At 40.5% G+C, this 12156-nt stretch overlaps 1 protein-coding gene across 3 annotated transcripts in view; it reads left to right on the top strand.

Annotated features, from left to right (window-relative positions):
• The window catches only part of st6gal2a (ST6 beta-galactosamide alpha-2,6-sialyltranferase 2a), a 46185-nt gene that overhangs the window by 22156 nt on the left and 11873 nt on the right, over positions 1-12156 (top strand). Inside the window, exons 2-6 of one of the 3 annotated variants that reach the window (XM_080902269.1) lie at positions 2386-2476; positions 5379-5435; positions 5506-6579; positions 10405-10502; positions 11006-11107. In XM_080902269.1, the coding sequence (XP_080758395.1) occupies positions 5550-6579; positions 10405-10502; positions 11006-11107 (1230 nt within the window). In that variant the 5' untranslated portion in view covers positions 2386-2476; positions 5379-5435; positions 5506-5549. Of the gene's footprint in view, positions 1-2382; positions 2477-5378; positions 5436-5505; positions 6580-10404; positions 10503-11005; positions 11108-12156 lie in introns of all 3 variants that reach the window. The other 2 variants (XM_080902268.1, XM_080902270.1) reach the window with 2 other exon arrangements.

Raw genomic sequence — 12156 nt, 5'->3', positions numbered from 1 at the left:
CCCAAAGGTAACTATCTGGACACCCTGCTAAACGTCAGTTGCCATCTTCTTTTCCTTATCATAGATGATATACAGTTTATTTTGGTTTTGCAGTTTTTATATTGGTTGTTGAACCACTGTGTGCAGAGTAGTAGTTTTAATAAAAATGCTATATATATTTTTGTGATATTCTCTGTCAAGAAGACTAGAATGATAGACGTGGATGCTGGGCGTCTGAACGTGTACGGCATTCAGGAAAGCAGGTTCAGAATAAGTGACCTTTTGGAAAATAAAGCCTCACCTGGCATGCAAAGTAAAGAAGACTCTAGTGGAATACAGAATATTTAGAAAACGCCACATAAAATTTCAGAATAAGATCCAGGTCCTGGTCCTCATGTGTCCCCTATACCAGGATGCTCAGATGTACAAAAATGTGAGTTTGGATGGCAACGAAAAAGGCATTAAAAAAAAATCTATAACTAAGATTATAGAGCCAAGGTAGGTACAGCGACTTACTTCCATCATATTATTTTGATTTTAAAATGTTAAACAAAACATTGAAAAGATAAGAGAAGAAGATCGCACTGGTAATAAAGTGAAATATTCAGTTGTGATTTTTGTGAATAGTTGTCCATAGTTAGGTTATGAGTAAGAGAAGATGGAGTGTTTACTCTTGGTTGTTGTGGAAGTGTTGGGACTTGATACCAAAGTGTTGACATATGCATGTAATATCCTGTTGTTAGATGTCACAAATGTGAATGTTTCACGTGAATATGGCACTTACTTGTTCTTGTTCGGTCATTGTTTTTCACTCAAACTCTCTAACACAGGTAAATAATATTTTACTATAGCTATCAAGTCAACAGGCCAGTTTGACTGCAGTTATGTGATGGTGGTTACCTGCATTTACACTCACTGTTGCACATCTTAATCTGATAAGTAACTGAAGTTCAAGCTAATGGAAGATAAAGAGAGAAAGGATAAATGATTTTGTGAACTAAGGAGGAAGCAACACAAGGGCGTTCTCTGACTGCTTTAGGACAATCAATCACTCCTCCCAGAAAATTTAAACACGAACGCCTGGCAGAGGACCGGCAGACAAGCTACAAAAATACTTTTTTACTCCCTTATGAGGTACCTGCAAAAGCTGAGCACATCAGCTTTTGAGCTCATCTTTCATCCAGCCGTGCTTCAGAAAATCTCGGGGGGTACATGGGTAGAACAAAATAAAGTAAAAAAAATAAAAATAAGAAATGGTTGATTCGTTTTTGCGTTATTGCATTTAGAACTGTTTATAACTACAGGCGATATCTCTAACTGGGAAGCTGTGTATAACACTGAAACTGAAAATAGGATGTGATGATTTGCAAATGTCATAAACTCATTTTGTATTCGCAGTAGAGCAAAGCACACAAATCAAATATTTAAATCAAGAAAACGTAACATTTTAAGAAGGGCAAAAATGTCATTCTGAGAGTGATGGCAGCAACACATTTTTAAAAAGTCAGGACAGGGTCATGCTTACCTCTGTGTGTCATCCCCTCTTCTTTAAATAAGAGTCTGTAAATATCTGGGAAATAAGGAGACCAGCTTTTGACAGCTACATATAGGGTGGTGTGGACACGCAAGTTTTAAGAATGAGACAAAGTGGGATTTTAAAATTGGTAAAACAGGTTGTCCACTAAATATCTTGGCACACGTTCAAATCTCAGTGACCTTGACTTCGAGCTTAAGGTCAGAATAAGTTAGAACAAAGCATTGTAAGACTTTTAGACTGATGCTATGTGGTTCTCAGGCCAAATGTCCAGTAATTCTGAAGGTTCAGTGGACTTTCAGAGGAAATTAAAAACACATTGAGGAAAAGGCCATGGCTAAACAGAAACATCGCACATATCTGCAATAATATATAAACCACAGAATGCTAAATAACTAAAAACATATTTTAGCTCATTCAATGGCTGTTTGACAGCAACGTGACTCGGTTAACTTAAGTCAAACTGTAGCAACAGTGACAAGCCCTTTTCAGCATCCCTTGGGAGAACTCTTATCTGCTGTTGTCTGTGTTGCTTGAATGTTTGTTATTTTCATATTTGACTGTGTTAGATCTCTTAGAGACGTGCAGGTGTTTTCCCGTTTCTGAACATGTTTGCTTTGTCATTTGCATTCCATAACATTCAAGCAGCTAACCACTCTCCTCTTTCCTGCTGCACAAGCTTCAGCTGCTTCACTTTCATACACCCACTTTTGATTTCGGTCTTATTCTTTACAAGATCCGCGCTTTATATTCTGTTTGCCTCCTTTGTCCATCACAGCCTCCTGCCAAGTCATTTTGTCTTCTTTTGCTGTCTGGCAACGTCTCTCTTACATGTTTCCCGTTTTGTTGTTTCTTTGTGTATCCCTCAGAAGATAGCTCTCTACTCCGCCCCCGCCTCTCCATCTGTGCCACACACTTGTGTTGTTTCACAGTTACTGAAGCACACATCCTGATTGCTACCAGGTGAGGCAAACTACAAATGCACACACATGCTTGCATGACATGCGTTGGAGCACACACATACAGTCTGCAGTGGTTCAGTGGTGCATTTAGATGACATTTGCTTGGTGATAACATTGCCACTGGCTAGGTTTGTGTTTTGCACTTTGTCTTTGCTTTTTGTGTGTCGGGCATACTGCAGCTGTTGTTTTCAGGTGTTAAATGGCGCATTTTCCATTTAGGAACATTTGACCTCCAGTGTGGTAGACATGTCAAAACTCCTAGAAGGAAAATCCCACCTGACTGTGGTTTTAAATGTTCTCAGAGGAATCAGATGTGTGTTTCCACAGTGTATTTTCTTTCTCTCATGCCGTTTCTGCTCCCTCTAGCCTAGTTTCTCCCTGCTGCTTTCCTCCTGCTTGACTGGGGTCAGCAGATGAGCTTTGACCTCCTGTGTGGCCCCTGAGCGAACAGCTTGGAAGCTGCGTGAACGCATAGGGGCGGAAGGCCACAGGGGCACCCGAGATCAGTTGTGCTGTACTCTGCAGGACCCAGCAGCTGCAGAGACAGGAAGCTGTAATTAGGACTAGAAGAGGCTTAATACTCAGAGCCATTTTTTTCCCTTCCTGCCAGTCTTCCATTCTTGCTCTCTTTCTCTCTCTAGAGAGAGAAATGCTTCCACATTAGGAGACCAAAACTCGCAATTACATGTGATTGTAATCCTCTGATGTGAGGCAATTTAATGCTTCATTTATTCACCTTCATTGCTGTATATTTCATGCCTTAATCCATCAGTGAGCCCAACGTTTTGTACACCAGAGTATTATCAAAGCTGTAGGGGGGGGGGGGGGCGTGCAAAAAAGTGAAGTAAACAAAGGTGTTATGTTGTCAGATTTGCAAAGTAATGTAACAACGAATGCTTTTGAATATTATTGTTGAATATTATCACACAGGAAAAAACCCCCCAAAAAACCAACTACAAGTAAAAGAATTACACCGTGATGCCTTTGCCTTTGTAAATGGAGGAACAGTAACTGCGTGTAATACCTGCCAGTCAGATTAACAGTATTTCGTCTCTATCTGCCATTCTGCAATTCATCTCATGTAAACAACGTGGCGCACAGCGTGACGTGAAAAAGGCACATCCCTTTGACATTGCGTGAGGAACTCTGTATTCCTCGTCCACAGGAAAATCCAAAAAAGGAGGTTTAAAAAAATCACAGTTTTCGGTGATTCGAAACGCCGTTTACGTGTAGAGGAAACAGCAGCGTTTTCAAAAATACCCGTGTAGGTGCAGACATAGCGTAAAAGAGTTGGTAGTTTATTTTCTTACTATCTGTAATTTATTGCAGATTACTTGTATTTGCTTAATTGTTTACTAAATGTTTGAGGTGTGAAATAAACCACAACAGAGCAAAGTATGGGTGTGTGTGGTTGGAGGATGTGTTTGTGCGTGTGCCTGTGCGCGTGCACGCACGGGGGGCGAACATTTTTCTTGTAAAACAAAGGGGGCCCAGCAAAAAAGTTTTGAACCACTGACTTAAGGTGTGTGTGTGTGTGTGGACAGACAATTTGCACGCCACTATAGTTGTGAGGACCAACAGTCACTTATAGGGGCAAATTGCCCGACCCCACGAGTTTGAAGGCATTTTTGCGGCTCAAAATGTGATTGTAGTATCAGGGTTAGGATGAGGTTATGGTTACGTTTTAGGCTGAGAGTTAGATATTCATTTGTGATTGTTGGGGTAAGTGGCTAGGGAAAGCATTATATCAATTAGATGTCCTCACTAAGAAAAAAAAAAAGTGTGTGGGTGTGTCATAAAAAAACAAGACTATACCGCAATTTTTCTTTTTTTGAAAAGTAAAAAAGAAGGAAATTAATCAAAATTTAACTATCATTTTGAGTAAATAGTAGGATAATGGCAGATTCTTGATTATAGGAACCATTGTTTCATCAATGTTCAGGTACAAGAACTGGACTTAATAAGGAATGAAAAAATAGCCAATGCACAAAGACAAATTTCAAAGAAATTCAAAAACCCTGCTCAAGACCACTTTAGAAAAAATGCAAAAGTCACTCAGGACTTGTGCACAATAAGGTATTAATCTATTCCACTTCTAAAAATGTGTCAGTAAGTTGCTACATGTTTCTTTATGAATACACATAAAGAGTAAAAGCCATCATAATATGAAACAGATGCAAACTTCTTTAGAGGCAGAGTCATAAACTTTTAATGTCCTCATGCCTCCTTATGGGTTATATCATCTCATGAATCAATTAAATGTTCATTTAGCAGCAGGTAGCAGTGATGTAAAGCATTACTAATTGATCAGCCATTTGGTTCATCACTGTGTACATCTTGGGGAAAGTACTTTAAAGACAAAATCACGATATTCAACTGCCGTTCTGTGACACAGCAACAGAAAACCCCCACAACATTGCGGTTGCCGTTAAAGTCATTTTGAAAGCTACTATTTAAACAAAGCTTCCACGTGAAAGGCTTCCTTTGAAGCTTTTGTGTGGAGGCTTAAAGTTTCCTTCAAAACCTGTTGTTCAAACCTTCAAACCTCACGTTAACAAGCTTCCATGGGAAAACTTGGGTTGTTTTTGTTTATTAAATTGGGGAATTCATCCAATGATCCAAATTGTATTTCATCTTTGTCTGATGTTGCGTTTAAACACAGCCGGAGCAGCTTTAGTTTTAAAGTTGCGTCTGGAGCTTTCAGTCTTACATGAGGGAAGTTTGATTACAACTAATAAATGGGGCCAGTCTTTAAAAATTCTCTTTAGTTGCAAATGGAAAGCGGCCAAGTTCTTGTGCGCAGACAGTGGTTTCCTGTGTGAGCCGTATGGTTTCACGCTCACATCCCCTCATGCATGCATGTGCACGCTGCCTCAACTAATTAGTACCTCTCTTTTTCGCAGGGTCCTGTTATATCCTGGCAGACACATGGACAGGGAGAAATAAAACCGTCAGTTCAGGTGAGTATTTCAAACCTCTCGCTGCCTCTTTTGGGCTTCCTATCGGTTTTTAACTGTACTTCCTTTACAGGCCCTCCACCTGACCTCTGGGGTAAGTCCTAGCTGTGGGACTTGATGTTGGTGGGCCCACAGAGCTGGCGTGCATGTGAGAAAGAGGCAATGAAGTCCAGTATGAGGCACTGGCGGAGGCTGATGCTGGTGGGAATACTGGCCTGGGCTCTCTTCTTTCTCGCCCTCCTGTCATATTTCCTGGATGCTCGTGTGGATGAGCCCCTTACTTCTGCTGGTGCTTTACTCTCCCAGCACCCAGACACACGCCGTCTGACCTCCATACAGGCCTCCCATCAACAGCATGCCGTGGTAAAGCTGACTTTACCATTAACTACAACGTATCCCAGAGATAAACCGGAGCTGGAGCCTCTTGTCAAGTCCGGGACCCCAGAGACCAGCCTGGAGATGAGCCAGAACCCAAACAATCTTCCTTACGCTGTTTATGGCAGCCAGGAAGTAAGTCGCCAGGACTATCTTGACCCACAGAGCCTGGCAGCCTGGTCTTCCTTTGGTACAGAAAATGTGGGTTCTCACTCAGATCCTGTAGTCCAGAGTCGTGAGCGACAGTCACAGACTGCAGACTATCAGAACCACTTCAGCAACACTCAATACCAAGGTGGCAGGGAGGAAGGTGATGAAAAAGAAAATGAAGATCTGGGAAACAGAAGGAAGAACAGAGTACACAGTATGGCCGGCGATGACTTCTCTGATCTGGAGGAATTCTATTTCTCCAAATCCATCTCGCTAATAAAGCGGCTCTGGAAGGGTCGAGTGTCGGCAGGCATGCTGAGTCTTCGACTGCAGCGTGCCATGAAGGAATACGTCAACTCCAACAAACACCATGTTTCCTACAAGGGGAATCGCAAGCCCGCTCAGAGTGCCAAGGAGCTGCTTTGTGAATTGAAGAATCAGGCCCGGCTGAGGACAGTAGACGGGTTGGAGCAACCCTTCTCTTCACTTGGCTGGGCTCGTCTGGTGCCATCCCTTCCCCTGGAGCAGCTGTACAAAAAGGAGAACAGGAGAAGCTTCAAGACCTGTGCTGTGGTCACCTCTGCTGGGGCCATCCTTCGCTCACGATTAGGCAAAGAGATTGGTAAGCACCAAATAAGTCACTTTCTGGCATTTTCCAGAAAAAGTCTACTGCAAACGTGTATTCTGTTGAAACTTGTGCAATTACAGATACTTTTCCCCGAATGTCTTAAATACAGCACTATAATAATTATGTAATCTAAATAATTTCCATGAAATTCTTTATAACAAATTATGAGACAAAGTGGGGCCGGTGCTGCAATTAGAAGGCTTTGTGTGTCTCTGACAGTAAAGGCTAAAGTGGAATTCAATCCTATTCAACAGTAGTAAATTTCACAGAAATTAGTCTGTGAAGAAGTCTTAGTCTTAGTCTCAGTCTTGGTCTCAGTTGACTGCAGGTGAGTGCAGCTGACTGAAACTAGCATCAAGTCACAGGATGTAGAATTTCACTGAAGTGTTTTATGGAGAAACAGCAATACTCGGAATTAAGTAGGAACAATAACAGGTTGGACATGTTACTGCTGCCAAATAAAGGTGTCCCCTGTACCTAATAATAAATTACCATTAAATGATTCATTAGATTGTTTGATTGCTGCACAAAAGACTCGCCTGTTCTCTAAGTGTCCCACTCAGGAGTGGTAGTCTGAAGGTCAGCACATTTCCACTTTGTGCCTGCAGAGATTAGCATTTGCTCAGGTTTTTGTGTGGCTTTTGCTGATTAACTTGTCAAGCTGATTGTGCGCAGCGTTGAGTGCGTGCCTAGTAAGCTAGATATCTTTGCATTTGAATGTGTGCGTTCTTGGTTTAGAGACTTTTGGCAGCTCTCCGGTAAGTGGGGAGAGTGTGAATTCAGTGACAGATGGCTCCGCAGAAAAAACAGAACCCCCTCTGGTAACCAATCAGGCCTCTTCACATCACATATAGCTTCCTTGCATTTCTCTCTGAATTCAGCTGTTCAGGGCAAGCGCTAGAATTAATAAGAAGGTCTTCAGCTTTGTGGCTTGAATTTTTTTTTTTACATCTCTATAGACTGATACGGGTATACAGATGTCACTGCCACAGAACACGTTTTACAAGAAAGACAAGAAAGTACACCACACAGAGAAATGGGTACATGCGGGCAATGGAAACAGAACATCGATGCCACAAGCCTTCAGTCTTTAGCGCGCTACTCTGTTGTGTGCTACTTGGAAATCAGCAGCAACATCATTTCCTACAATTTGAAAAACATACAAGCCACCTCCCATTGTTAGTGCATGAACACGTGACTTGGTATACGAGAAACAGGTGACTGAGATGGGAATGAGTTTTCAGTTTCAGGCACCAAATCGAAATCTTTCTGTATCATCATCTCCCGTGTTTGATTTTGATGCCTGGCCAGTCATGTGTCCCATATGCATGTGCTCGCATACAAAAAATAATAATAATAAATTCTACCAGTGTTATACGGTACTTTAGTCACGAATTAAATAAAGAGCTGTTCTAAACAGTATCCTGAGTTGGTATGATTACACACAAACCTTCTTATAGAAAGCTGCTGTTGATGATTTCTGAGGTCACCCACATCTCAGTGTAAAAACAGCTGCAGGATACCCGTTCAGTGTGTAATCATCTACGTATTCAGTTAAGAGATGTTTAACTGATGTGCTGTAGTGTCTTGATAAATGGGACCGTTGTTATGAAGCTGATTATTTATTGAACAGCGTCACAGTGCTTTAAAAGAAACAGCATGTATTTGCTACATTAATTCTCAGGCTTAGCTTCAGCAGGAAATCAGATGGCATTGATCTCACTCTGTCTACTCATTCTCACCCTGTTGTACCCCCTGAAAGGCTTCTCTGTGCCAGAACCTGTATTTTGCAGGTATGAACAGTGAGTCATTCATTCATTCAGTTAACCTGTCCGGACTTGAATATGACGATCGCTCTAAATTTTGAGAATACCAGAGGCAGGTTGACTGACTTTTGGATTGTAATGTTCCTAAGTGTCTATACACCACTGAGGCCATGCTGTGAGAGTTTGTTGGTCAGGACTTGGTTCATAGTAAGTGTGGTGATGTGTGCCTGCCATCATGTGGTGAACACGGCAAACTGCATCCTCATTCCAAACACGGTATGGAGAAGATTCGTCTTTGGCAGGGTTATTCAGTTTGATGCAAACATGCTGCAGTAAAACACTCAATTCAGAGGTATGTTTTATTTATCAGTGTTTAGACACAACTCTAGTGTCATTTATGTTTCAAATTTACCATGCGAGATAAGTAAATATGCTTGAATATCGGTGCTCTCTAGAAACTGTCTCATTTTCCTTGCAACTCTTAAGTATGGATTGTCTTGATGCATGCTCTATTATCCAGGTGAATTATGAGAGAGAAATAAGAGTTATGAGAATTTGCATATTAAGGATCAAGGAACTGACTCCAGCCCGTTGTTCTTTCAGTGGGGCTGGTTTCAGTCATTATGCAAATGGACTTTTTAAAAGATTGGGGAAACCTGCAGTCAGCTGCAACAGAAGAAGTCACTCCCACTGAAAACGCTACGTCCAGATGAACAGAATCAACTTTTGGGGAAGTCTGGATTGGTACCGTCCAATGGCAGTATTAAATATGTTACTGAAATGCAAGGCGTTTTTCCTGAACTTGTTTTTCCAGAATAATACAGACAGTTTTTTAAACTTGAACCAAGTCATATATACCTGTCCCTGTTTGTGTAAGGGGGATATTGGCCATGATAGTAACAAGAGACAAAATAATAAGCAGTTATTCATGTAACTCCATTTTACTTTAGTGAATAGTTATGGCAAAAAACTTCTTTTTCTTCTACTACTACAGTACTACTAGTACTTTAATCTCAGAATTCTGACTTTTTTCTCAGAAGAAGAAGATTTTTTCTAAGAATTCTGAGTGAGTCAGGAGTGAGCAATGAATTTTTTCCAGGAACCCCATGAGAAACTGGGCCGCACCACTCAGTTAGACTCAGTTCTGCTCTCATTAATTTTATTATTATGTGCTACGCCTTTACTAAATAATCCTTTTTTTTTATCCTTTCTTTCTTCTGAAGGTGTTAAATAGGCGTTTGGCCTCCATCAAGACAGAGGCTGATCGCTGCTTGAAGGACTCTTCTTTAAAGCCATCCTTCAGCTTGAGCTCTGTAGAGAATGGACATGTTTACTGTGTTTTATTAGAGCCTTGTTTGCTGTTGTGAAGCTGCTCTGAGTTGTAAACCTGCTGGTGGCAGTGATGAAGGGGTATCAGATCACAAGCTGAGGGATCATCCATTTTGGTGTTAGTTCAATGCAGGAGGAGGACGCCTGAAACTGACAGATCGATCAGCAGACAGGCAGGAATTAATTTGTAATTGTTACAGCAGCCATCCATCAAGGTGAGGATTTCAAGTTGTTGAGGACCGTGAAGGACATGTGAACAAAAAAACCCAGTAAACTCCTTATGTGAGCCATGGCTCTTTGTTTACCTGAGCCAACCACCGGTTACATCCCCGAGCCTGTCGGATATTGTTGTCAACAATTAGTGCAAGTGTGATTTTCATCCCTGTAGTCAGTGTGTCGTCACTGACTTTGGTTGAGGTGCTTGGTTATTGAGATGTTTGCCTGTGTTTTCTCCTCTAAATAAATTTGGACTAAGTAGAAATTCTGAAAGATGATGGTAATTGCTTTAAGACCTTGAAAACATGAGCTGGTAACATTTGGAAGAGACATCTGATATTTGTTTGTACATCTTCAAAGCCTGGCTTCACCCTTTAAGTTTTTTTTTATATCGCTATGAAGAAGACTTTTTATGGAGGGAAATTGTCTGTATATTTCCATGATAACAGATGCAACTCAAGGCCAGTTTGTTACCTTGCTTTGAAAGACTCCATGGTTTCCCTTTCAGATGCTCATGATGCAGTTTTACGTTTCAATGCTGCACCTACAGAAGGCTACGAGAGAGACGTGGGAAACAAAACCACTATCCGCATCATCAACTCGCAGGTGAGTTAGGATGAGGCCTTAAATGACAGTGAATCCTTAAAAGAAACAGATTTAAAAAAAATACAGTCATTTATATTTTCAACTCACTATTTATGTAGCAAAGTAATGCCTTTAGAAGTGTATAAATGGTCAAGTGTTTCATCCAAATGACGATGAGTTCATTGTACTTAAATAATCTGAACTCAATGGTATGAACTGTCATTAGCAGATAGATTAGTTCTTTGGAAAAAAAACACCAACAGCTTCTTTAGTCTTTGTTTTGTGTAGTCTGTCTGGAGATGTTTAAACGTTTGCTTTGCCTGGCCAAAAAAACATATTTGTGTAATCATATTTACTGGACAGGCTTTATGTTGGTATCTGCCTCCTAGTCTAATTTATAGTAGGCACATAAAGAGGTTCTCTCTGTGTTTTTATTTGTATTTTGGCAAAATAGTGACCATGCATCTGAATGATTGTGCTTTACATTTGAAAGTAAGACTTACATTTCATGTGCTGTGTTACAGATTTTGGCAAATCCTAGGCATCGGTTCAATACGAGCTCTATCTACAAGAATATAACTCTGGTGGCCTGGGACCCCGCACCTTATGCTGTCAACTTACACAAGGTATATGTGTTTTCACTTTAGCAGTTTCAGCAGATCATTTTCACACTAAGGTCGCAGTGAACCGAGAGAAAAGGAGTATAGGAATATTAAAGCGGGTCGTCTTAGGAAAGTAAACACAGTTATTGTTGTGTATGTAGCCACAAACACATGTAGGAAAAGAAGCTTGTTGCCATGATGTCATCTCGTCTATCTCTGACTTCCACCTGCCCTTTAAAAGGTTTGGTTCATGTTAGCAAATGTGTCCAAAACAAGATTTTATTCCGAGGCTCCTTTCCCCTTATCCTCCTCTCCATGCTTCCCGTTAATTGTTATTCGGTGAATGGCCTGATTGTTTGAGGTTAAATTATATTTGCATGCAGCCTCTGCTTTCAGTGATTTCATTTATCTGGTGAATTACATGAAATTTCTTTTTTTCATCATCATTATTATTATTATTATTTATTTTTTTTAACGCTTTAATTAATTTTCTGAAGGACATCACCAAAACAAACAAGATCATTTATATTCCTGCATTAACCTTTAATCCTTTTAATCAGTGTTGTGCTGCTAGATTAGGTCCTTACGTCAGAATATATCAGATTAAGTAAAGATTTAAAAAATGGCTGATTTGTTAGTTTATTACTATCCATGCAAATAGAGTTCAAGCGTGCGTGCAGTGCATTGTTATATAGCTACAGTATTTGCCATACTGCTCACCCAACTGCTCACATAGCCAGTAGACAGCACGGTAAAGAACAGGATTACTGGATGTGGACTGATGGGGTTTTAATAAAGAACACGATGCTCCACTGACACTTGACCTTTGTCTCTACATCCGTGTTTTCAATTCTATCCTCGCTCATTGTCAGTAGTTAACCTTTGGAAATACTGGAAGGTGTTGTTGCTGTTGTCCAGTTTCTTGTAGCTTTTAGCACCTCGCAGTGTGTCTGTCATGTAGCTTTCCTTCTCGTATATAAGTTTGTTCAGTTTATTTTTACTTTGTATCCCATGACACTCGCCAAATGATTAAATGTGTTACATTTCTTAACTTTATTTAACTTAGATATAAG

The sequence above is a fragment of the Rhamphochromis sp. 'chilingali' genome, assembly GCF_963969265.1.
Source record: "Rhamphochromis sp. 'chilingali' genome assembly, chromosome: 14".
Lineage (NCBI taxonomy): Eukaryota > Metazoa > Chordata > Actinopteri > Cichliformes > Cichlidae > Rhamphochromis > Rhamphochromis sp. 'chilingali'.
Note: the sequence above shows the minus strand (reverse complement) of the source record. Positions and strands in the feature narration are given on the sequence as shown.